We start from the raw sequence: 27471 nt of genomic DNA on the forward strand, positions 1-27471 counted from the left end.
TTTTTTGTGCAACTGACTCTTTAGTTCCTTTGAGATTTATATTAACCATGATATATAATATGCATTATTGATATTTACAGTTGAAAGAAAAATTTTGATACTGTGTACTTTTCAGTATTGCTTCTAGCGTGCATTAAGGGCCATTTATGCTGATGAAGATTTTTTTTTTTTAAAATTCAAGTCCTGTAACTAGAGGAACTTGGAACATTTGTATGAAACATGCTTGCATATATAATTTTTTCTTACTGTTTTTCTTTTTTCTCTTTTAAAACAGGCTGTCAACAAGCTGGCTGAGATAATGAATCGGAAAGATTTTAAAATAGACAGAAAGAAAGCTAATATGCAAGATTTGAGGAAGAAAGAGAAGGAAAATCGAAAGCTCCAATTAGAGCTTAATCAAGAAAAAGAGAAATTCAATCAGATGGTAGTGAAATACCAAAAAGAACTCAATGAAATGCAAGCGGTAAAATAATATTAATTTTTTTTTTTTGTCACATTGTGGAATTCTCTCTGCGGGAGGAACGTAAAGCTCCTAGTTTACTTGAAAAAACAAGAAGTTCTCTTCAGATGTTCTAGGCTACAGAATTTTAGTGAGGCAGAGAACTTGACAAGTGTTCAGCTGAGCTTGTTGTCATTCATTTCTGCTTTCTAAATTCTTAACTGTGGAAGTTACTGACATATTATGAAGACTAAAAAACTGAATATTGTGTAGCATACTATCTATGCAGTTTATTTCACTGGTAGGTGGTGTCCTTTTCAAAACAAATGGTAACTTAATAGATTAATCAGACTGTTTTGTACTTGAATGCATTGCTGGATCTTTAATATTTTTTTTCCAAGGCTGAACAAACACTTCTATAATAATTTATGCTGTCAAAATTATCTAGAGATATTTTTAAAAATCATAATGAGTTTTAGTTTCAGAATGTTTTGCTGCAATATTTTTGATATCAAAGTAACTATGCATGTGTATATAAATACAGCAACTGGCAGAAGAATCTACATACAGGAATGAGCTCCAAATGCAGCTGGATAGTAAAGAGAGTGACATAGAACAACTACGAAGGAAAATTTTGGACCTCCAGCAAGGAATGGATTCTACCAGTGTTGCTAGTCTCCAGCCAGATGAAACAGATGGAAATCTTTCAGGTAAGAGAAAGCATATTTGAACCACTTGATTTTGTGTATATATAACAGCTTTGGAAGCGAGTGTTTCAAACAAGTTACTGCTTTTTAAAGTCTTCTGGCTGTCTCTTTCTATATCACATCTCCACTTCCTTTTTTTTTTTTCCTTTTATTTCATAGTTTATCTGCTTATACTTAATTTCTTCTCATATTACTCCTCCCACTGTATGGCTTGGCATTAGCATTTTTATCCACTTCCGTGGAAAGAATATCCTTAACATTTGCTACTGTTTGATTATAGTGAATACAAATACAGTGTCCAGTGAATAGAATACAGGGCCCGCTTCCACAACATCATGATTGTATTTTACAGCTTGAATGCAAAATTGCCTTTACCTTGTTTGTTCTTACTCACAGTCTTGTAGCACGTTTATGACAAGGCAATAATTGCCAATGGGAAAAATTATTGTAGGAATTTCCATAATGCATTTATGGTCATATGGTACTCTGATTTAGCAGATTAAAATAAGAACGAACAATACAGTATAGTTTGCCATTTCCATGTAGCGTCAGCTTCAGGCACTGTATTTTGAGACCTGCTGTTACACTGGTTAGTGATTTCTTCCTCCCCAGTGTTGGAAAAGTGTAATCAGTATTTTTGTGAGATCCATTCCTGTATCTCTAGATACAGGAAAAAACCTTTAGTGGTAATAAGCTGTGCTTAACAACCTCCATATGATGGAGCTCGGTTTATTTTTTATATAGTTAAGGAACTTTTATAATTCATCATGAAATTCTTAACAAATGCTTGTCTTACTGACTGATTTTTATTATAGAAAAATATATTCAAACATAAAAATAGAATTCTATTTTGGCTATTTTAACACTTCGGTGGAGGGGTGATCAGATAAAAGTAAATAGAATCATGTTAGGTGTCTCTTTTCCCGTTAATGCACTTCGTGCTGCTCAGATTGCCACATTCTAGAGTTTTTCCAGGGGTCTTGAAGTCATTGAAATTTCAGCTGAGTTACAAGACTTAGTATATATTTACTTAGTACTTTTTGTCTCTGCTTTTGTGTCCTGTCTTCCCCTAGTATATTTTTAGATTTTCCTTTTTAGCTAATTTTAAATTCTGTTCTAGAACAGATTTTCATTCAGATGATGTAGTCTTTTCTTTCACAACTTCCATTCTGTTCAAGAAGCCTTCTGCACTCTGAAGTTTGATCTGTAAAACCCTTAGGCAATCGCCATCTTGTAAAATAAATTTCTGTTTTGCTTCTTTTGAAATCATCTGGGCCAAACTTCTATCAAAACTCAGTACTGGGAATTCTTAAGAGCTACTAGATTAGCAAAATAACGTTTTGCTCTTTTTTCTTAGCTGTCACCTGCTAGGACCTCCCTCTAATATTTCTGAACTGTCAGTATTTCTCAGGTCTTTTTCTCTTAGATACTAATTCTCAGTGTATTCCATTTAATTGTGGTAAAAAATAAGTCAGAGGGGGTTTTACTTAAAGTTTTTTTTTTCCCCCTCAAATTACTCTTTAGAATCAAGCTTTATGTTTGACAATGTCTCCTAAATGAAGAACACTTTAGTTAATATTCTTTTCATGAAAGAATTCTGAACTCGTGTAAATTGAGAGCTTAATTTTTTCTGCAAGAAAACAACTATATGAGTGGGTAGTTTTGAACTTCCTTACTTTCCTTCTCAGCCATTTTCAGCATAAAGGCTGTTGTGTATTACATTGAAAAAATCTAGTACCTCCATCTGGGCATTAGCATTTTCCCTGTTTTTTTCTTAAGGGCAATAGTATGTCAATTGACCCTGTTGTCTCTTAGATCTTGGAAAGACTGTAGAAGTAAGCTCTTTCTTTATCTGCCTCATTAAGGTACGTTATTTTCTGGAGACGTGTGTAGTCAGCTTCTGGCTGTATGACCTGCCACTTCAATTTTGGGGCAGAGATTTCGGTATGTGCAATACCTTTTCAAATCAGCTGTAACTCTTCCATTGTTAATTAGAACATCACGGTTACTTGAAGTTCTTGTGATACTCTTCTATACTCGTGACCCCTCTATTTCGTTTTTACTAGCCTTTCACTTCTTTTTTGTGCTTTTCTCTACACATGCCTCTGATTTTTTTACTGCAGTTGTGCTGCTGGTGCTCCTCTGTCATACAGGTAGGACCTCTAATAGATATTATTAGGACTTTTCTGGATTTAGATCATGTTCCTACATGCTGCTTTTTTTTTTTTTAAGCGAGGCTCTGAGTTGATCAAGATCTGAATAAGAAGCCGTGTAGGTAATTAAAAGATTAAGTGACACTGGTGTAGTCAGATTTCACGTGTTTGTCAGAGAGCCAAGCAGAGGGCAGAGAATGAGTGCACTACCATCGTGAGGAGAAAAAAAAGCCTGTCTTCAAAGTAGAAATACCCCATGCCACAGAAAGAAGAAATTATCCAGCAAGTAGTTATTTTTCTGCAAACCAAGTAATTAGTCTTCAAAACAGAAGGTGGCATACCACAGCAGTTCATTTGCTACAATTCAGCTGTATGAAGTTGTTTGTCTTCAGCTGTGCTAAGTTTCTATCACTTGTATAGCCCAAACACAGACATTCCTTCAGAGCACCTTGAATAGCATCTTGTCTAAGAGGTGGGTCTGATGAGTAGTCAATAGGTTTCTCTAGCTGATGCATCTGTTCTTAAGGCAAAGACATTCCTTAAAAATTTTTAAGGCAAATAAGTGGTAGAATTACTAAATAAGTAATTATAGCATGATTTATTCAGTTTCCTGTCATAGTAAAAACATCACTAGGGAAAAAATTAAAACAAAAAATAATATAAATATGTATAAAAGAATGATTCCATGGTCTCAATTCTGGTGATGGGCAGTTTCTGATTTAATTGAGAAAAAACTTGGTATGAAGCACCATGATAGTAATGTTGGCAGAATTTCTGAGACACCCTTGTCTCTCAGGCATATTCCACTGTCGCCCTGCATGGCAGAGAGGTTCAGGCTATGAGGTAGTGTCTTGTCTGATCAGGGAGCTTAGGTTACCAGCCACCAGAGAGGCTGCAAGAGTAGAATTCGTAACTTACAGGAAGAGTGTCTTGTAAAATTTTGGAGTCAGAAGGCTTTGCAGTCTTTGAGTAAACTCAGGGTAATACTAAAATGAATTCCTAATATTCAGAAATAAGGAAAAATTTTCTGTATTTGGAGGTAGATACAGAGAAATCCCATGGTAACACACCTTACAGGTGCATCTCACTTGGAGATGGTTCCTCTCTGTTGTTGAGCTAAATACCCCCTCAAGTTCTGATAGCTCCCAAGGCAACTTACACTCTCCCAAGGTCTAGGTATTAGCTTGTTTAGACAGTCCAGGCTGTTTTCAGGCTTTTGCTTTACCAAATGGGAAAGACTATGATGTGGAAGAAGGTCTTCCTTGTATTCAGTTATAGGCATTTTTTGTAAGTCTCACTCCTGAATATTGATTCAGATAGTACCTCACGTTTCAGTCAATGTCTCCAGTGTTAATAGAGTTCCTTGCTGAAACAGCTGATATACTTGCTTTTTAATGATGCCTTTGGAATGCCTCTTCCTCCTGGCTGGACTTAGGAAGTCTTAATACTTACATGATTGTAAACAGAATTCTTTGTCAAGACAAAACATAACGAGAAACTTAAGGGGCTTTTTTCCTGTTATAGGGCCCTTAACCTCTTGTGAATTAATTGTTTTCATCTGATTGGCAAGATTAAGAATTGAGCTGTCCTACAGGTTTAACTGCAGCACATAATATTTTACAGTGTATCTTATAAATCATGTTTTACACAAAGATAGGATGGAATAGTAAATGTGGACCATTTAAGCCAACGGGGTGGTGTTTTTTTTTTTTTTTAATATGGGACACAGATACAGCTTTCTGAGATAGCTACAAGTACCCATCACCTGAATAAACCTCAAAGCAAAATCCAGACAGCAATCCTTGGTGAGATCCACATGAAATTACAATAAGACAGTCTGAGGAAGGAGAGACTCAAATGGGAAGACTGGAAAGAATTAGCAAGGTAGCATCTTCAGGTTTTTTGGTTGCTATGGAAGAGTGTGAGGAGTAGAAATTCTTGAACATTGAAAAGAGATGCTTTACTGCTCATGAAGGTGCCTGTGTTAGCTCCAGAACAACAAAACTGCTTGATGAGTCAGTACAGTCATGGTTGTCTTGTGTGATTTTATTTGAAGACTTACAGTTAGAACTCACATTTATCATACCAAATCTTGATGAATCCTGGCAACCATGAAGATGTTTAGAATGCAAATCCACATTTTAATATATATTCAGAGATAATTGTAAGATCTGTAGCCTTCGTAGAATTCTTTCTTCATATCCTGTTCTGGTCCAGCTAGCCATCAGGTATTTTTGAGGCCTATCTTGGATTTTCTGGATTGGAAATGTGAAGTATAAATTCTGGGATTCTTTCCAAAATACAGACTTGTCAGGCAAAAGTTGTGAGCCTGTTTTTAGAGACAGGAATGGAAGATTCTTTTTCATAGTCTAGATACCCCATATTTTCTTAATTACTTAATCGGAACACTCATAAATATTATTCTTTTGGATCAAATATTTGTGAAATTGCCAGATGAGCATTTGCAGTTGTGCTAGCTAACTCTGTCAAGGGAAATTAAAATACACTATAAATATTGCTTGAGACAAACCTTTGTGGCAAGGTTGGAATGAAAGGGCTCATCTACCCTTTCAAGAGTACATTTGGTTCCAGACAACTGTTAGCTTTGTTGAAAAGGAGTACGTTCAGAAACTGTTATTTTCAACTGCAAGATGTTATTCACAGCTCAGAAATAATCTCTCATGCAAATAGAATTTGCTCACTAAAATAGATTTATAGTAGACAGAAAAGAATGTCAAACAATTTATTTGTAATAGCTCATCCACTTTTTGTTTCCTTTGAAATTTCTTTCAGAACATGCTGTAATAGAAGTGACTTAGAATAACTACTCACACTGTCTCTATAAGCAGCATAGTATCTGGTGCATCTTTTAAAGTTTATCATTATTGGATTTTCCAGATTTTCATATACCACAATTTCCACAAGTGCATGCTTATTCCTTTTGAATTGCAGTCATAGAATCATAGCATGGTTTGGGTTGGAAGGAACCTTAAAGATCATCTAGTTCCAACCTTCCACCAGACCAGGCTGCTCAAATCCCGTCCAACCTGGCCCTGAACACTGCCAGGGAGGGGGCAGCCACAGCTTCTCTGGGCAACCTGTTCCAGTGCCTCACCACCCTCATAGTGAAGAATTTCTTCCTTATACCTAATCTAAATCTACTCTCAGTTTAAAACCATTACCCCTCTCCTATCACTACACTCCCTGATAAAGAGTCCCTCCCCATCTTTCCTGTAGCCCCCTTTAAGTACTGGAAGGCCGCTATTAGGTCTCGCCGGAGCCTTCTCTTCTCCAGGCTGAACAATCCCAACTCTCTCAGCCTGTCCTCACAGGGCAGGTGCTCCAGCCCCCTCATCATCTTCATGGGCCTTTGCTGGACCTACTCAGGCAGGTTTGTGTCTTTCCTGTGCTGGGGGCCCCAGAGCTGGACACAGTACTCCAGGTGGGGTTTCCTGAACATGGAGTAGAGGGGGAGAATGAACTCCCTTGATGCTTCCTTTGGTGCAGGCCACAGCTGGCTTTCTGGACTGCAAAGGCACATTGCTGGGTCACACTGAGTTTCCTGTCAACCAACACCCCTAAGTCCTTTTCCACAGGGCTGCTCTCAATCCACTTATTGCCCAGTCTGTGTCTGTGCTTGGGATTGCCTTACCCCATGTGCAGGACCTTGCATTTGGAGGACCTTGCATGTAGTTGTCCATACTGTGTTTCTTTTGAATTGCAGTTGTTCATACTACGTTAACAGCATAATTAATCACTTTTTTTGCAATGGAGGACTTGAGTTTTAGGATATTTCTAAAACTGGAAGAAGATTCTCTTGATGTAAAAACTAATCAAAGTATTCCGAACACTATCTGTGATGCCTGCAGACGTGAAGGAAATAGAATTCCTTTTTCAAATCTGCTGAATATCAAGAATTGGCTGTGGGTCTGGGGGGAGGGGGGGTGTGAAATCCCACACACCCCCAATTCTTATCCAGATAAGAGAGGCAGGGAAATGCCAGTTTCCTTCATATTTCCAGGAAGGTTTTTTACTGGAATGAGTTCTGCTAACATGCCTTTTTTCCAATGAGAATTTCAATAGTTCAGTGGTCCCCCAATATTTTGAAGTTACTCTGTGTGGAGAAATGTTAGGAAATGATTCTATATTTTCAAGGGTAGACAATTCTAAATATTATATGCTGTAAGGCTGGTGTGGGGAGGGTTTTTTTTCGGCCTAATTTTAATGCTTTGTACAAGGCTAGGCTGTCAGTCTCGCTGTAAATTTATGTAACAAGGTGTATCGACAAGATCTTTTATATGTTTGGATGTATTTTCAGGTCTTGGGATACACCTCATATAGTTAGCCCTGAAAGATAAAAGGGACCAGTAGCTCCTTCTTACATAAATATTTGTGAAGAATGTTTCAGCAAATTTTAAATGTTTTTGAATTTTTCAGTGCTGTTAGTTAAATTTATTGTAATGAATGCATACATTAGCTATTGGCAGTATTTCTGTACTCTGACAATTTTTTCACAAATCACATTTTTTACAACAATTTTTAAAAATTTTTTCTCAATTGTGAAATAAATTCATAGTTATGGAGTGCAATTTTGATTACTTCATTCTCACACTTACTAAATTGTGAGACTTTTTACCATGTCATTTCAGATCAATGGAATAAGGATAGCTTCGCACTGCTATTACCTGGCTTCATAGTTTTAAAAATATCTATCAAAAACCAGTATCAGTTAGCTGGAAGGCTTTCTAAAAATCTATGATTCATATTAGGCAGAATGCTAATTTTCTTGTGATGCTTCTTGTACCATTGTTAAATTATTTCAGTAGTTTCATGGTAGGGAAATACAATATTACATTACGCTTTGGAAAATTGTCCACTGAAAATTTGAATAAAATGCTTGTCTTTTATTCTTTATATCTAGTTGATTCTTCCTGCATTCCTTATTTATTTATCTTCTATGCTTATCTTCTGTGAGTAATGGGACACCCGTGTAGCTTTGCTTGCTCTTGTGCGCTCTCCTCTTTTTTGTTTCCCTTGGAAAATATGTTTCTGGGTTGTTTTACTTGCTGCATCTTCCTGCTGAGTATTTTTGTACCGCCCCTCTGAATGTTAAACTATATTTATATTGAAAATCTCTTAATCATTCTCCATTTAAGCTGTAACCCATTTTCAAAGCAAAGTCTTTGCCTGGCTCTTTGCAAACTTTACAGTGTTAGATGTTGGCCTCAAGGAAAATAGCTTCACTTAATTTTGCAGTAACTGTATAATCAAATGTTAGCTTGTGATGAAGCATGAGTAAATGCTTATGTCTTCATTGTATTTAGCTGTGCTTTTTATTCTGCTTTGCTGAATAGGTAATTGCCTATTACTGCATGTAGTACATCTTCCTTTCTAGTAATAGTTTGCTTTTGTGCTGTTCTGCTTTACTATTACAAATACATAAAATTATTCAATATGCTTTATTTTTTAAAAAAAAACCCACAGAATCAAGACTTGAAGGTTGGCTTTCAATACCAAACAAAGGAAATATAAAGCGGCATGGCTGGAAGAAACAGGTACAAATGGATTTTTTTTTTTTTTTTTTTTTTCTTCACTCCCTTGGAAGAGTTTTAGGCAGATGGTGAATTAGTTTTAGAGCTCAGATTTAAGAAAAACAAAATAATTAGAGTAATTTAGTGTGTATACATTATTGGAAAAAACCCCGAAACTAACAAGAAAATTCAAGTTCAGTATGAATTCTGTAGTAAGAACACTGTGCAAATTTATGACAGGTGGGTGAGGAAATGCTTTACAGTGGACATCTTGGAACCATTAAAAATCCCATTTCTCTTTTGAGTAAGCTTCTTTATAATCCTGTTGCTGAAAAATAAGCTCTTTGTGTCCCTTGATGGCAGAGAGTAGGCAATACCACACCTGAATGTTCTGAAGGTCATGGAAGAGTACATCTCACTATAACTTGCCACGTATGATTTCCAAGGATACTTCTGTCTCCCTCACTTTTAAAATGGTCAGTCTCTCTTGAAAAGAACTAGTTTACTCTCAGAAACTGGATCTCTGTGCTACAGTTCCCACTCTAAACAAAGCAGTAGTGTTTGGCCTCTGCAGAGGTTATGATCTGGTTGTTTGAAGCATCAAATGTTCAAATTGAGGTGCCTAGAAGCTTAGAACCAGTTTCTGATTATGTCTTCTGGCTTTCCAGTTCCCCTCTTTGAACATCCTTTAGTATAACAAATTGCCAAAGTGAACATGGTCGCTAGAATTTTGTAAATTTTGCAAGCACTTTGTATGAAATAGTTTATTTGCCTGCATCTTCCTTACTCACAAAGACCAGTATTGGAAATTATTCAGGTTATTCATAACACTTTCAGAATAACTTCTGCTGAGAGGTCCTTCTCAGATACTTCTGTTTACATTCACATTCTACAAGTGTTAGAAGTGGTTCCTACAATATTTAAAGGAGGACTTAATTCCTATCAAAGAAACACTAAAGTGTCTGTATTGGACCTTTAGCTGCTAAACTTCTTTGTACTCCATTTTTCAGTTGGCTAACATGACCTTCTTTATAGAATTGAAGTGTTTTGAGTTCCAGACCTGCCTATTTTTACCTCAATATCAGACTTTCTCAGTGATGTGTCTATAAGTTAAAACTGCCACCTATTCTAGCTTGCAGAGAGTGAGTGTTAAGCTCTGCCTTATTTCAGCTAGTGGCTGCTTAATGTATTCTCTCAGGCCCTCCAATGAGGGGCAGTGTGAAGAAGTGCCATATTAAAAATACTTGCTTACCACAGTTTGGAACCTGGGATTTACTACAGATGGCTCAAACCTTTCCAGCTGTTTTCTGGTCTCTTTGCATTTCATTTTGTCTCCCTATCAGCAGAACTGCAGGAAATCTACAGGGCAAGGTCAAGAATGTTCTTGGTGCCATATTTGAGTCAAATGCCAGTAGTGTTTGAAGGCTCTTCAGGTGTCTCATGAAACACACCTATTTGTAAATCTGTTGCACAACTTGTACTGTTTGATAGCTAAGGCTGCTTGATTGCTGTTGTTCCAGAATTGATTCTTCAGGTTGCTGTTAGGCTTTTGGCAGTGTCTATGAACAGAAGTGTCTGTGCCTATGCACAGGTCATGTAGCTTTATTTTGCTCTGGGTTATCTAAAATACTGCATCATTTTCCTATCAGAATACTTCCAGCAGCCTTTTCTGGTTGTCAACTACAAATTGAGATTATTCTTGCATCCTCTGATGTTACAAGTTTTAAACTTCTGATAAATACAGCTTCTCTAGTGAAAGACTGTATCTGAGCTTCTTTAGGCATGTCTAGTATAGGCGTATCTAGTTCCCTCAAGATATTTTAGGCAGTTACTTCATTACTACTTTCCTACTTTGAATAATAGTTCTTGCACTTTGAAGGAATTTGAGCTACAGATTGATGCCTCTGTCATAAAATGAGTCATGCTGATAAGATTCCTTAAACTAGCTGAGGTTCAAACTAGTGAGACACAGTAGTGAGGTGCCATGTTGACTTATGTGTGTGTCCTGCTGGCTGAATTGTACTGCATCTTAAACAAATTGGCTTGCAGTTAGCCTTCTCAGGTACTTCTGTTCCAAATTCTGCTGTGCTTTCAGTTTTGGGGTTGGTGGGAGGTATGCAACATCAAATATAGGCATGCCCAGATTAATTTAAAGGGAAAACAGAATTGCATTAGCAGTGCAGTTGGATTGATGCCTGGGTTGTTATAACTTGAGCTGCTGCATTTCTGACTCAGATGTCAGTAGCACTGCCGTTTTTGCCCCATGCCCTCAGAGTCATTTAATTTGAGTTAGAAAGGGGTAAGCATGCAAAACTCATTTGAGAATAAATACTTGGGTTACACCCCAGGCTAACACTGAAATGTGGGTGAGCCAAGTGGAGATAATAAAACACCCTTCAAAACCCACTGTAGAACAGAAATACTTCCAGACTTTTTTTGTATGTTCACAACAGGATATTGAGGCTGTTGTACGTAACTCTTGTGAGGTTAAATTGTTCTTTCACCAAGACTTGTATACAGCATGATAACTGAATTCCATTGCAGTCATAATTTGCATTTGTTATAGTAGTCATCTTAAGGACTTGCTCCTGTCTGTGAAAGGCAGAGGTGCATACTTCAAAGACAAAGAAGGCATTAGCTTTCTGTTGAAGTAGATCAAAGCAATTCAAGCAGGCTCTTTTTCTTCAGTGTGGAAAAATCACAAGAGGCCCACGTTACAACATAGTAGCTATTCAGGTTGATCAGGCTTTCTATTAATGAACCTTGACTGAGGGGCTTGAAAGCCCTTTTAGTCAGGGGGAAAACATCCTTTGTGGTTGTTTTAGGTGCATGTCAATAACTGAGATGTACAACTGCAGCACGCAGGTTGTGTAACACATTAAAAACACTACTCTATAAACCTGTTAAGGTAATGTTTATATATAGGTTTTTCAGTCAGACTCAGTCCTGTGTAATGAGGAGGTTCAACTTCCTCTTGTGGGAGGAGTCAACACCATTTACTTCCACTGTGACTACCTTCATTGTGCAGAAACCCATTCAGTTACATGCAAGTTATTGGAATTCAAGATGAACTGTTTGTGTATTCACTCTTGTTTTCTGTCTTCTCCCCTGCTTCTGGGTTGTATTATACCCAAATCTGGAGCTCAATATAGACAGAGCAGTCAGTCCACCTCTTTTTAATCCTTTTAGCACCTCATACTTTTTAATACGTTGTTTCTAAAACATTTGAAACTGCAGGGGAGGGAACTGCCACAGCTGTCACTGAGCTTATGCTTAATGAACAGTTTTAGCAAAGACATTGAACTGGCAGCTCCTGGTGAAGAGCAACAGGCAGCAAATTCTACAGCCTTGAACTCACTGGGAAGTGCTTAGGTTAGAGATGTTTGATCTTAACTGTCTTCTGTGTTACAAAACTTTTTTCTGAATAGCTTGCTTTGTTTTTCCTGTCACATGAGCATGTTTATAATTCTTTGTGACCGTGAGCAGCACTGGAACAGTGTCCATGCACTTTAGGCTGAGGACAACATCATCCTTGGGCTTTCTGGGGCAGGAGGGTGGACACAGCAGGTATACTTAGCATTTGAGAATTCTCTTGGAATTGAGGCCTGCAGTCCAGCCCTGCTCTAAAACTCACAGTGCCTTCCCAGTAGCTCTTGCTTATTCCTCAGAATCCCATGCATTCCACTTTTTTCAGTGGTATGGGATAGGTATAATATATTAACGATCAGATTTTGAGCAAGGACTTTTAAAACACTTGGGAAAAAAAACTCCTCAATGCATTACCAAATGTTTCTGTTCTTTAAAATCTCTACCACTCTGGAAAAAACCTGTGTGGTTTGACCTTTAAAGCGACATGTAGCAAAATATCGTTCTTTTCTTTTCTCCTCCTTTGCAAACCTTTACGTTACTGTCTCGTAATCCTAGATTTGGAATGTAGACCAGACCTCTGTTTCTGCTGATTCATGTGGTCTCTTTATTTTACTAGTCCATTAAACTGAAAGTGTAGGAAATAATTAGCTGGAGTGGTGAGAATCTCTTTTACCCTCCCAGCAGTTTGGTGCAAAGTATCAGTGAGTCCTGCAGGTTTCTAGAACTAGAGAAGCTGTTTACAACTTTATCAATGTGATACCCCAGGAGTTTCTCAGTGATATGGTAATTTTCATAATATCACACGAGTAGCAGCTGAAATTTTTGAGTTTGTGTACAGATTTCTAGAGTCATCACAAGCATTTTGGGGTGCTCCAGTGACAATACACAGTCACTGCAGCTGTAGCATTGTGCAGCTGTCAGTAGTGTAGCTGCCTGCATGATGATTTAAATACTCCTGATATTAGTTTAAAAACCTTAATTTATTCAGGCTTTTTATGTGCATATGGGAGTACAGTAGAATAAATGTTGCTATTTAAGAATACAACTTTAATTTGATTTTACCCTTTCTTTCCTCAGTATGTTGTGGTGAGCAGTAAAAAGATACTGTTCTACAATGACGAAAAGGATAAGGACCAGTCTAATCCATCCATGGTACTAGATATAGAGTAAGTAAAGTTGCTGTTAGTTTTGGATACAAATGGGCAAAAGAGCATTGTGTGTGAGAGAACTGCTAGCTACTTTAGAAGCTTGGAATCAAAATTCCATAAATAATTTAAAATTTCCTGCACTAGTTGGAAAATATCTGTTTATCTGTATTTCGGGGTGATGTTAACAGAAGATACTACTTTTTCTTTGTCCTACTATTGCATTGCTAAAAGTGAAAATGTTAAATACACTGTAGTCACTGGTGTGAATTTAGAGAAATGAAGAGCCTTGTCTTGTTATGACAAAGAAGGGTCAGAGACACTGGAATCCACATATTATGCCATCTCTTTTTATGATTCACTGTAAGTGTGATTAGTGTATTCAAGGTGATTAGTGTGATTTGGTGTTTTTTCCAGCTGCTTCAACAGCCGCTTTCTAAAGCGGGGCATGACAGTTGTGGGGTAGATAGGGAACTAACTGGCTGTCTGATTTTTAAGGTCTCATCCCCTTGCTTCATACCTTTTTTCATGCTGTCTGAGAAAGGACCAGTGTTGATCAAGCCCAAAGCATTTCTAACTTTTCCAGCTGGTTTCTGTTTAGAGGGACAAAATAAATGAATTGTGATCCCTTTACATTTGTTATACATGAGAAAAAATTGTGTCAAATATCACTGAAGCCCATTGCAGATACATGACTTGAGTGTGATGTTTGAACAGCTGATGGGCATTATGGGACCATATAGAGTAATAATTGAAAAAAGGTTTTAAAATTCATGAATAGGTCTATCAGTGACTACAAATACAGTGGTCTGGAAGGAATCTCAAACTCAGGAAGTGCTTAAGCTGCCAATTGCTCATAACCAGGAAAAGAGTTATTTTCTCTTTGAGCTGTTTCTTATTCTCTTTTCATAAACATCTGTTACGGCAACTGTTGAAAACAGGATGTTAGGACAGACGGGCTTAGAGTCTTGACCCAGTGTAAGATGCCCTGGATTGCCTTTTGCAATGTTCTGGCAGTGATTGTTAATCAGCTCATAACATGATTTAGTAAAAAAACTAGTAGTACTGTACTTCGTATGGTTACTTCCATCCAGGGCTATCAATGAGCTTTTCCAGCAATAATCAGTTAAACTTCCCAGTGGTCTGAGAGAAAATTTTAAAGCCTTTTTCACAGGTAAATTTACCATGGTGGATCTTGAACCCATTGTAAGATAACTTGTCTCTTCACGCTATGAAATGTTTTGGTCTTATTTGGGTACACAAGATCTATATGATTTATGAATTAATTCCTAAAATCATACTGCAGCCTTGAATTACATCATATTGCTTGCATAAGCAAGATTTATAAGAACTTCAAAGCACTTTGATAACTGTGTTAAAAACATACATAGCCTTTTATAATTTTCTGATCTATGTTTCTTCTAATCTAGTAAGCTGTTCCATGTTCGCCCTGTAACTCAAGGAGATGTATATAGAGCTGAAACTGAAGAAATTCCTAAAATATTCCAGGTAAAAAGAAGTGTATTCTAATTTCTATTCAACACTCTTGAAAAAGGTTGACAGCTTCTTTGAAAAGTGTATAAAAATACCTAGTGCTTCAACAATAACACAGGAGTATTCTTTTTCAGATTCTCTATGCTAATGAGGGGGAATGCAGGAAGGATTTGGAGGTAGAAGCAGTACAGCCAGCAGAGAAGACAAATTTTCTAAATCACAAAGGCCATGAATTTATTCCAACGTTATACCACTTTCCAGCCAACTGTGAGGCCTGTGCCAAACCTCTTTGGCATGTCTTTAAACCCCCTGCTGCCCTAGAATGTCGAAGATGCCATGTGAAGTGCCACAGAGACCACCTGGATAAAAAGGAGGAATTAATTGCACCATGCAAAGGTATACTCATGTTTTTTGTGTTTGGTACTCTCTCCATGGTTTAGCCTAAACTAAACATGCTAAACTATAGGAAGCAAATAAAAGCACTTTAGTTTAAATGTTTTCTACTCTTCAGTTCTATGATTTTTAGATGTGAAAGGTGCTATTAAGATAACAGACTGTTAACACAGTCTTATGGACAGTCTTATGGAGAGGCAGTTGTGGCAAGCCTCCATAGGGAGGCCTTTGGTTGTGTAACTGATGTGGCTCTGCTGAGGGCCCTGAGAACACAAGGGTCCCTAGAGGTCTGTGCCCAAGGACTGGGCAGCTCCTTGGTTCCCAGGCCATCCTCTCTGTACTGACACATGGCCCACATTAGGGACCATGCAGTGGCCACATCACCAAGTTGTGTGAAGACCTTGCAGAGTGGTTCTTCAGGCTCTTCACCGATGGGAGTAAAGGTTTCCTCTCTGTGCTCCTGTGGAGTGTTTGGGGTGTGTACTCTGGAACTTGGCCATAAGACACCCGCACAATTTCCAGTTTATTAAGACTGCAATTAGTGTAAGCTTTCTCATTTCCTGAATATTAACATTAGATTCAAGAATCTTAATGCAGAGCCACAAATATGAAGAGAAACTATATTTATAATTCCCCCTGCTATTTGTTGTCTTCCAAAAATATATAAACAAATGCAATACAAGCATGTATGTAGGTGCCATTGTTGTTTCCAGTGGCACACCTGGTATGTCATAATTCTTATTTTGATAATGAGTCCTAGTTTTTGCTGAATCATCTTCTTCCTCTTACAGTGAGTTACGATGTAACTTCAGCAAGAGATATGCTGTTATTGGCATCCTGTCAAGATGAACAGAAGAAATGGGTGACTCATTTAGTAAAAAAGATCCCTAAGACACCACCATCTACTTTTGTTCGTGCTTCTCCTAGAACTATGTCTACAAGATCCTCAGCAAATCAGTCATTCCGAAAAGTTGTTAAAAATACTTCTGGAAAAACTAGGTGAGAAACTACAAAAGCTACAGAGTTTTTTAACTAAAATAATCTCTGTTTATAAATTCTATTTAATGTGAAATTGTGCAAGAATTCCATAGTTGTGACTGCTAAACTGCTGATCTAAATCTCTGCTCAAATCCTGAAGGAAAGAACAGATAGAATTCTCCTGCTATTGTGGTAAATTTGTCAGTTCTTAGATTTGGAAAGGTACTGTAGAGGTGGCAGTGAGTGGCCTGCCAATGCATGTGAGGGAGCTGGTTCCGTTTCTTCCTGTTTAATGGCAAGGCTCAGCAGATACATCTGCAATGGTATTTAGCTGCAAGGATGATCCGCATAGTCATTTGTGGATTGACTCATAGAGCTTGCATAAGCTAGGAGTCTTCTGCAACGGGGGGGGAAACAAGAAATGTATAGATTCTCAGTGTGTTGTTCTACCATTTCTTTTGGTGTGAAGCAGCTTAAGTATTCCATTCTTTTTCCCTGATCACTCATTCGCTGTCTCCTAGCCCAGCAGTTGTTTTTGTAAGCTGTTCGTGACCCTATGCATTAACCACGGAAGATTTAAAATACACTTTCTTTAACGCTAAGTTACTGTAAGCTCATGTTTGGCTTCCTCTTCATTTCCCCAAAAAGAACTGATTGGGTTGACAGTATGAAATGGAAAGTAGTATCTCGTTAGGGAGTGTCTTCCTAGATTGGACTACCAAACAAAAAGTCCTGCAAACATTCCTTGCATGAAGTGCAATAAAATCAGACTTTTACATGTAGACAGACACTGGGTATATCATGAAACATCCTCCTGCAGAGGAGAGTAGGGAAAAAATCTGAAACATACAAAGGGTGCTGATTTTCTTGTCCCCATAATTAACACTAAAACATAAGCAATCATAGTTTTGAGACACTAATATATTCAGTGAATGCCCTCTACATAATCTCATACAGGAAAATTACTTTAGGCCTCTAATACAAAGCTGTCAATATTAAAAAAAAACAGTGATGTTGCGGGCAGTTTTGTGTTAAAGATAATAATGCAACAGCATGAGAAGCACGAGAAGGACACAAAAAGAAACCTGTGAACAGCAGTTAAGAACATTTAGCTGTGCTGGAGTATTTGGGGGAGAAGCTATATTCACCAACACTGAACAAACTCTGTTTGCCAGTTACAGTTCAAATGGCAGAAACATAAACGAATCACGATGTGATTTTACATTTTTCAACACTGGTGCTTAAGCAAGCTGAAGTTGTGAAACACAGAAACACTTCTGATTTGTGGGGAGATTCCCTGGGAAGTGGGCTCAGTTTTTCTTTACAGTCTTCACTGTAGAAGTCTGCTGAGAACAAGTGTGAGTGCAGTGGAAAAGCACACAGTCACAAATCTGAGTTAAGAAGAATGACCGTAAAATCAGTTTGATTACTAAATAGTAGCATCTTCAGTATTGTACCAAATAAAGACAAATCAAATCGGTAATTGCTAATTTCAGGGTGTTTCAGTCATGATTGTTATGTACGTAAGTGGCATGTACTTGTTCAATAGAATGTTCTGTCTACAAAATGTCCATTTCTCCCAACTTCCAAGAGCTTTTATGAAGCTTCACGGTGTTTTCAAACTTATTTTTCCTTCAGTCCTCAATTTTCCAGGATTTACTGAAAAAATGTTAGACCCCCTCCATAGGCTTTAGCCAGATCTTTTAAGACTTTTGGATATAGATTACACCTGCTGATTTTAAAATATGCATCATTAATAGCTGTTGTTTAACATTTTTATTTACAGTAGGACAGTTGAAGTACGTCTGTGATTGAGAAAAAGGCAGACCTTTTAAACAGGCAGATAGAGGTGATAGAATTACTTAGAGCTGGTTAAAGAGCTCTGCTACTGATTAATAAGACTTTTCAGTGAGTCTTGGACCACCTAAGACTGAACCAGAAAGCATATATCATGTTGATACTTAAAAGGATTAGGTAGAATGATTTTGATACTGAATGGACATCCCACCATAAATTTTGGGAAAAAACCCCTGATAAGTGATAATATAAAATTAATTAATATAGTTTTAAAAGAGTTTTTAAAATGTGACACTGAAATAATGCTAGTGAATGTTGCTTAATGAAAAGATGTCAAATTAACTGAGAATCTTTTGATGAGGTAGCATTCTTGGAGAGTAAAGAAAACCAACCAACTTGCCCCAGACTGACCAACCAACCAGCCAGTGGGGTTGGAATTATTTCAATACATCATTTACATCCATCGTTAAGCAGTATTAATTGGAATAATCTAAAACAACACTTGGAAGCTCATAGTCCTGATTATAGATTTTAGAAATCATCCTCTGTTATTGAGCATACAGGTTCTTCCCTGCCCCCTGCAGGACCTTACCCATATAGAGCTCACTTTGTAAAGATAGTGTATACTTCTTTATTTCACATTTAGATCTTTAGAGTTGTAGATTTTATTTTCCAAAAGGCTGTTTGAATTGTATTCTGAGTATGTTTTCTTTTCCATTTGTCCTTGTGAGGTTCTCTGGTAGCTGTAATAACCAGATTTTTTTATTTTTTTTTTTTTAAGTTCTTTTGCAATGTTTGTTTCCAATTTCTGGGAGGGTTTTCAGATGAGCTATACTGCATTTACTGTAGTATACCTCACGCTAGGGTGTGGAGGGGGAATTTGCTTGCTAGTGCACACACAATTCAAAAAAAAAAAAAGGAGTGGAAGCTAAAAACCTACTATAGGTGAAACAGCTGTGGTATTCAGATGTCTTACCGCTGCTAGCTTTTCAATAGATTTTTTTTTTTCACCATAACCATGTGATTTTTCTCAGGTTTTGTTTTCAATATCTTTTTTCCAGGCATTTTAGAGTTAATTGGAAAAGTACAGAAGCTTTCACCCATACTCTTTTATGGGAGCAAATCCATTTCTTAAATCAACTCATTGATTCTTCTTCACTCTTCTTTTAATAGAATGCTGCCTTGGGGTTGCCTTTAGCAAGAACAAGTTTGCAGCTAATCTCAAATGAACAGATTTACATGTTTGAAAATTTACAGTAGCTCTTGAAGGAATGGGTCTGTTTGAGAGATCAGTTCTTCAGATGATTTCTGTTATTAATCCTTATTGGCATTTGTTGTGTGAGAGCATTAGAGAATTACAGAAATACACAAGTAGTGAATGGGAACTTTTTTTAAAAATAAGAAACACCATCTTTAAAGGTCTTTTTTTAATATCCTAGAGATACAATGAGCCTGATAGCTCACCAGCACCAGGAGGAGGAGAGCTGCACATTCCTGTGCTTTATCTTGTGTCAGCTCACACTTCACAGATTACCACCGTAAAGTTATCTGGTTTTTAGCAGAGAATTAATCCAGGAATGTTTTCGCTAAAGCGAAGCCAAAAACCCCAAAGGATAATAACAAAAAACAACCCCAACAGTAACCTCACAGAAGAAAAACATGGTATTCTGTTGGATTAGGAAGTTGCAGTGGTTCATGGAAGGGTCCAGAAAGCACCAAATCTGTCTCAAGAATGGGAGGAAGGGAGACGGTCGTGGTCTTGCTCTAGTGAAGTATCAAGTCGGATCAGCTGTTCCGAATACTACAGCCTTGGGTTTCCTCCATCTGCCCTAGTGTACAGCCTCTGTTCACACCTTTCTCCATCACCCAGTGGGATCTTCCAGGTTCTTGGGAAGAAATCAAGCTCTTAAGTTTTCTGCCAGTTCAGAAGTTAGTACCTGTGTGTTATCTCTTTAACTTGAATTTTTCTAACATACTGTGATGTGAAGTCAGTTAACATTTGTATTATTCCTTTAGACTGAGCCCAAATCCATCAGTGAGTTTGACAAAATTAGTATTTGCCCTTAGAAATGTTGCTTCTTAATGATGTTTAATATCGACATAGCTTCCTAGAACATATAATTAATTTCCAGCAAACTGTTTTAATGCTGCATGTTATAGGCACTGAGCACGGAGGAAGAAGCATATTGAGTGTAAGTCGTTTAGAGAGGCACAATACTTGACCAGCGAGGGTCCTAGGGATGTGTGTGCTGCCAGCTTGTCCTGCTGCATGGAGACGTGTGCAGGAGGCGGGGGGAGCCCCCGTACCTTGCTGCCGCTTGAGGAGCTGCTCGGTCGGCTTTGTGGCGCGCTCTGTCCCCATCAGACAGCTGCCACTGGGTTGAATGGAATGCGGTGGGGCTTGCATGGTGCCTGCAGAGCAATGCGAGCAAATAATGGAAACATGCAGAGTTACACAGAGCAAAGAGGCATTAGAAAAAGGTCTTCTCATTCAAGCTATTCTACTGCAGATGTTTTTGTGACTTTCTCAGACAAATTTGATGTTAGTTGGGACTATGAACTAGACAATTACTGCTGTGATGTAGTAAAACCAGCCTGTGCCCTGATACCACTACATATTCTATCCTGTATGTTTAGAAAGAAGAGGCATTGGATTTATTTTTGGAAAATTAACTTCTGATGTGCCCAATGTTTAAATTGAGATTATTAAATAAATTTACAATGGATCTTAAATACCAATGACTTAAGTGGTAATTGCACAGTAGCTGAGCTACTCTGACAGGCTATTGCTGTCTGATTTTTCCCTCTCTGTCTTCCTTCCCTGCTCTTCTGGCATTGGATCCTGCATAAGTGCTTGAAATGAAATGTTTTGGACCCTTCCATGAAGGTTTACAATTCAGTTTCCTGACTGTCAAAGAAATGTAGGTTTACTTTGCTGAGGTAGTGAGTGGAATCAGCCCCCTGAGATTGCTGTGATTGCCAAAGCTGTGTACGGGTAGGTAGGAGGGTGCTCCCCTGGGGTCAGGAAGGTGATAGTGGAGGAGCAGTGCTGCTCTGAACTCCAGATACTGCACCCTGCAGTTCTCATCCTGACCTCTTTACCTAGATGTGGGAGTAAGAGAAGCAGTGATGATTCCTAAGGGACATGTGTTTCGCTTTTACTAAGTGAGAATTGTTGTCTTGTCAGACAGTATAGCAGAACTTGATCTTGGGTGAGCAGGCATTAACTGTTTTGTTGAATGGATACAGACTTTTTAACACATGCTTTAAGACATTTTGGTAAATTTAATTTAGCCACCTTAACTGATCCACCTTTCTTTGCAGTTGATAGGCAGCACTTGATTGACTTCATGGAGAGGCGTATTGGACCACTAAAAGGAGCTTCACGTTCATCTTAAGTTCTATTCCTCATTTTAATAACTTCTCTCTTGTAAACACGAACCAGAACTTACGATGAATGTGCTAGTGTTTGCAGTACTCCTTCTAGATCTGAAACTATGCTTCATAGTTCATAGTGTTGCACATTTCTACACACTGTATCAGCACAGTTGAGGTGTTTTAATATATTTGGACTTGGGCACCACTTGAAATTAATGCAGGTTTGAAAGAGAACAAAAACAAAAAACCAAAACTCCCGTGCATCAGATGAGCTCTGGTGACTGCATGTACATGCTCTTAGCCCGATAAGGAGTCTTTTCTCATCCTGCAAGTGAAAGAGGGTCACCTTGCATTTGCCATGAATGTACCCATGATTGTTTACTCTTAATGATTTACTTGCAAAGTTGCATAATATTATCATCTCTGCATTCATTTATTGTTGTTTGAAATTAAGAACAGTTTGTGGATGATTGTGTAGGTATAATCTTAGTATTGTACTTTGTCAATTGAAAAAATATTTTGTTAACGTAAGAGAAAGTATTTTCTACACTGAAGCTCTTGGCAAACATGCACTAGTGTTACAAAGCTAATTTTTGTATTTGTTATTAATTGTTTGTTATCTTCCTTGTTGCAGCTAACCACATGTACAGTGCTTAATGGAATCTCATGGGATGCGGTCTGAGAAACAGGGCTTTTTTAAACCACACAGAGCTGTGCAGACGGGCTGTTGTTCCTTTCAACGTAACTATCACAGGCTTCAGGGTTAAGATTGCTATTACTGTCTCCTCCTTGCTTTGGCACAAAAGCACGCTGAGGGTGTTTAATTGCGGGTTTGCCTAAAGGTAGATTAGATTAATTATTACTATGTAATGCAAGTTAAAGCAAAAAAAGCTTAGCTAGGTGTATAAAAAAAAAAAAGGTGCTGCCTTTTTGGATTTTAAAAAAAAGCCTGTCAATCATGATGAAATGCAGCCAACTTTCTTCATATCAGTGAAAGAAAAGGACTGTTTACCCTGTGAAGGGGATATTTATGTCAAGATGAGCATATGAAATGGAGTAGAGGAGGGAGGTTTCTCAATGAGAAGGACTGCAATTGCTTTCAAGACTCAAAGTTGTGCTCTTGAAGACTGCAGAACTAGCTTAAAAATGAAGCCTTATCACTTGAACTTCAGTGCCTTCACTGCAGAGTTCTTAACAGCCTTAATGCTAACCACCCACTATGGAATGGATCAGAGTGTTAAATGTTTTGCATTATGCTTTACAAAGTACTGATTCAGCAGGTTTGTAAAGGGGGGAAAACAAGTTAATTGCCTTTAATCTATGCATTTTTTTGCCAAGCCATACTGAATTATTTTACTATTAGAGGCATTAGAAACTAACAGTAAAAAGAACCACCGAGTTTGGAAGCATATTTTGGGGTACATAATTTCTGTAACTGTATAATGTATTGCCTTACAATTTTAAGTGATAACGTACATTAAGTTAACAAACATTTAAGAAATATATGCACTGTTTGAACTGTAAATTATTTTTAGAACACTTTTACTGGGTTTTACATTGTCCTTTTAGTGCCTTAATTTGAGGTAATTGTATTATTGCCATGTCAATAAATGTAGAAACCTAAAACTAAACAAAGGAAACCTCTAAAAAACTATTGCATATCAGTGGTTTTTACTGAATTTTAATTGGTTGAAGTATTGTAGATGCTAGATGCATTTTCTAAATTAAGTACAACCTTTGAATGAGAATTCCTCTTACAAAGAAAGACTGATTCTGGTTCATAAGCCAAAACTTGCATAGGCAATGCAAAAAAGAAAAAAAAAAAAAGCATATCACACAGAAAGTTAAAAAGTTCCGGGTAATTCAGGAATTTCGGTAAATGCTGTCAGACTCTTGCTTTGTAGCAGGAATACATTCATGATATGGGCAGTATGGTTTTATTTTATTTTATTTCTTAACCAAATACCTCCTCAGTAATTTATAATGGCTTTGCAGTTGTGTATTAAATAAGAAGCACTGGAAAACTGATTCGTCCTTAGGACGATTTGCATGTTTCAAGTGGTATTGAAAGCCGCACTGATGGATATGTAATAATAAACATATCTGTTATTAATATGGTAATGACTCTGTGCTCATTTAATGAGAAATAAAGTAATTTATGGAAAGACCCTTTTGAAAATGACTGGCATGGTGTTTTCTCCTGACTGCAGTTTATGTATCTTTCTAAAGCATTCAGACATTGCAACAGCTTCCTAGTAAAAGGTGCATTTGCAACACCTAGGGGACTCTAAACATTTTTTTTACTATTCTGTGTGAATAAGTAAATAGCATATTTAATAATTTTTTTCATTCCCTTCTTCTGGCCTGCCATAGTAGCCTAATTTGTATTTATTAGTCAATACCACTCTGAGCTTGCCTTGTGATTGCTTCGTCCTTCATAATGCAGGTTTGGAGCTTCAGAAATCCCACTTATTTGGGGCAGGGGGGAAACCCTGTTCAAAAGCCACAAAACTGTGGGGTGGTTTTTGTTGCTGGGGCTTTTGAGGTTGGATGGGTTTTTTTGTTTGGTTTTTTTGGGTTTTTTTTTAGGAACAGCCTGTGCGTTCTATGAAACTAGTTGTCCATAAATCTCCCTGGGTAGTCTGCCAAGGCCTGTAGAACAATGGAGTAGTAAGGACAAATTACATGAGAAGGATTGTATGCCCTTTGAAGGTCACAAAGCTGGGAAGTACAGACAAATAGAAGCAGGTGATGTGGTAATTTCAGAAAATTCCTGTATCAGAAATGTCAGCAATTTCAAAGCTGTGGCTGGAGCACACTAAACACCACCTTCCAGATTGCCAGCGACATTGACTGTCAGTTTGCCAAGCAAAGCAGGTGATAATTAGGACTTGCTTTACTCTCCTCTCACATACCCAGAGTGGAAATAATATAGTAAAATGATTAAATGTAACTTAAAAACGTACATTATTGTAGGAAATACAGCAACAGAAGGGCCTATGGTCAGGTCATTCTCCAGCCCCAGATTAGGTTTTGGATTGATTTTTTTGCTTTCCTTTATGTGTAACTGGCTACCTCTCCCAGCTCAAAAACTCTTGCTTGAATAATTTCTTAATTAAAAAAAAAAGTAATCTCTTGTAGTTCTGTATTTTATGAACCTGAAAAATAGCATTAAAACTATTATGAATAGATAATGACATGTGGGAAGAGGGAAGGATTGTAGAAAAAATGGATTTGCTCTACAGATTGGTACATACTATATTTCCATAGCTTTTTAGCAATGCTGAAAGTCTGCAATTATTTTTCAATACTGATTTTGCTTGGGAAAGATGCAGCAGACATAATGAAGTGTAAAATTACTTTGATGGGTATCTGGGATAAGTTGCAACTATAAAATGCCGTAATAAGTCTAGACATGCAAATTACAGTCTGTGTGTTCTGGTGTACTGATATTGGCACTTGTTTACTGTAAGCAAGGTGCCCATCTACAGGAATAGCTGTACTTCGAATAAGGAATTTAGCTAAAGGTTTCTACTCTTAGGAAAAGTAATGCCTATGATCTCAAATGTGCAAATAGATACTTCAGGGAAAAAAACAAAACTAAACTTTTAGCCAGCATCACTTTCACCATCCAGAAAAAAAATCATCACTGTGTTGCCATGTTCACTACAGTTTCAATTTTTCCATCTTTGGCCTTCTTACATTGCTTAGCCTTTACCCATGTCATTAACGATTCCTCATAGAGCAGTGTTTTGCCTACACTCATCTAACACAGTGCCAGAGAGTTATCAAGAGATGTGAACGTCTAATCTAGGAAGAGCTCACCTAAATCAACCTGGGTTCGTTCGTATTGGTGAAGCTGGAGTTTTTACGCTTTGAGAAGTGACAATTGAGAAGTCCAGATTCTTTTGTGATCGTTTTTTTTTGATTTGCCTCCACCTTTTTTCCCTTTTCTATTAATGTATTAGGTTGAAAGTTCAGTAACAGTAGTAGAATGCAAAAATCTGTTCTTTTTCTTTCCCTCTCCAAGCCTGCTGAAGAAAACAGGAAAAGATAGGAATAGCTAGCTAATTGTAGCAAAACAGCCTAGGTAATAAGAAAAGGATTCAGCCTCCCCCACCAGCAGGATTTAGCAGCAGCCACCAAGGCTGTAGCCAGAGGCAAGTCAGGAGTCACAGGGTGAGAGGAGGGGCAGCAGGTGCTGAGCTTGCCTCTGAGCCAGTGATCTCTACTGGGAATTTTCTATGTACTAGTTATGAAGAGAAAAAATGTAAATGGCATTTTGCTTGTTTTCCTTCCCCCAGGTGTACTTCCATAGTGACCCACAAAGCAGTTTGAAAACCATTGAAATGGAACAGGTAATGCTGAACCATGTATGTTACTCTAAACATCTCCCAGATTGCTATGTTTTTCTTTACCCTGCCATTACATTTTCTGTGTCATCTATTACTACAAGTCACACTTCACTGACACTGCGTTTTTCAGCGTGTAGTTGCTGTGAGATAGGGATCGACTGTAGCAGTGGCTTTTCAGGTTGGGTGTGCCTGGGCTGGGCCATGTCCCAGGCCCCCACATCACCTCTATCTAGGTGATAGATGCCAGTGCCCAGTGCAGTCACAGTGGTCTCTGTCTGGACCTCGCTTGGACCCCAGCAGTGCATGGGAGATCCTGCACGCCAGAGTTTTGTTCAACTATTAAGTTCCTGTTCCTTGTTTTCCGTGTGGATTCACTTGGAGAGAGTCAAGGTTTGCAGTGCAGGAAAAGTGGAAAGCTTACCTCATAAAAAAGAACTTATCTTTAAACAGGTGAAGCACTGTAATATATTAGGACCCTGGAAAATCAGACCTAAAGCTCTTAAAGCAAGGATTACTTCGAGTTTAATATGAATGGCAATTACTTGTAAGACATGTGATTTAATCCTACCTGTGCTGTGAATACACGCTCATTAAAATGTTTAAAGCCTGAAGATACATAGAAAGCTTCCTGAGAACATTGTTCCCCATAGAAAATAAAATGTATGTTAATAAATGCACCTGCCAATATATTGGATGAGGACAACACATTTTTCCCTTTAAAGAAAAATGTAAATGCAGTATTTTATTTCCTGACACTGATTATTTAAAATGAAACCTACCACCTTTGTTCTATCGCAGGCATCACCCCTGCGAAGGGGCTTGCCTTGCTTCCCCCTGCCTTTTGCTGTATCACAGTGCCTGCCTGTACCATCTGAGGGTACACTTACTACTTGTGTTCCTCAGGATTGAGCCACAGGAGATTTCATAGAGTAAAAGCCTTCTGTGAACAGATCTGGACTTGCTCTGACCCATCTCCCAGCATTAAGAAATCCTGACAGGCCTGTTGGCCTGCACACAGTGTTGTGCTAACGACACAGCCACAGGTTTTGGATCCAAGCTGGCTTGCATCCCGCCAGCTCGAGATGGGAAGCAGCTGTGCTCCGGCGCCCCCACAAAAGTCCACAGAGACACAGCCGGGGCAGGCAGCTCTGCTGTCCCCCTGCCACTGTGACACAGCCATGGGTTCCCTCAGGGCTTGTTGTTGCTAAGAAAAAAAGATGTATTTAATAATGTTTGACCAATCTTTTACATTTTTAATGTCAAGGTAATCTGTACTTCATATTTATACATCAGGTTACACGCTTTGTCTCTATACTCCTTACATCAGCTCGTGTAAGGTTCAAGGAAACCATCAGCTATTGATTCCCTCCGTAAGGAAAAAGGCACAAAGCTGTTATAGCAGGAAGAGGCCTACACGATCGTGGCGGAAAGAGCATGGAGGTAGTGGTTCTTCACCTTGTGGAGGTTGTGAACAGTTTTCCTGAAGATACAAACCCCTGATGGCCTGTGATTGCCTGAGGCGTGAACCATTAAGGGTTACTTTGAAGTGGAGAATGTATTCAGTGCCACTTCCGACCACACAGCATTCAATTTTTAATTAGGAGTCATAAATAATGGCCTCTACATAGGTCACTGTTGGTATCAACAAACAGCTAGACTGGAGATATCCTGCACTTAAGACTCAGGGGCAGACAGCTAGGATCTGCCCTCACTTGGATAGATAGTCTGCAGG

At 38.1% G+C, this 27471-nt stretch overlaps 1 protein-coding gene across 3 annotated transcripts in view; it reads left to right on the top strand.

The window, feature by feature from the left end:
- Positions 1–23560, top strand: part of ROCK1 (Rho associated coiled-coil containing protein kinase 1) — a 92690-nt gene extending 69130 nt beyond the window's left edge. Inside the window, exons 26-33 of one of the 3 annotated variants that reach the window (XM_074899115.1) lie at positions 275–463; positions 984–1149; positions 8784–8854; positions 13277–13365; positions 14775–14853; positions 14973–15234; positions 16023–16230; positions 21194–21212. In XM_074899115.1, the coding sequence (XP_074755216.1) occupies positions 275–463; positions 984–1149; positions 8784–8854; positions 13277–13365; positions 14775–14853; positions 14973–15234; positions 16023–16230; positions 21194–21212 (1083 nt within the window). Of the gene's footprint in view, positions 1–274; positions 464–983; positions 1150–8783; positions 8855–13276; positions 13366–14774; positions 14854–14972; positions 15235–16022; positions 16231–20166; positions 20174–21193; positions 21213–22018 lie in introns of those variants that run through there. The other 2 variants (XM_074899116.1, XM_074899114.1) reach the window with 2 other exon arrangements.
- The last annotated feature ends 3911 nt before the right edge of the window (positions 23561–27471 follow it).

The sequence above is a fragment of the Athene noctua genome, chromosome 2 (genome assembly GCF_965140245.1).
Source record: "Athene noctua chromosome 2, bAthNoc1.hap1.1, whole genome shotgun sequence".
In the NCBI taxonomy this organism is placed as follows: Eukaryota; Metazoa; Chordata; class Aves; order Strigiformes; family Strigidae; genus Athene; species Athene noctua.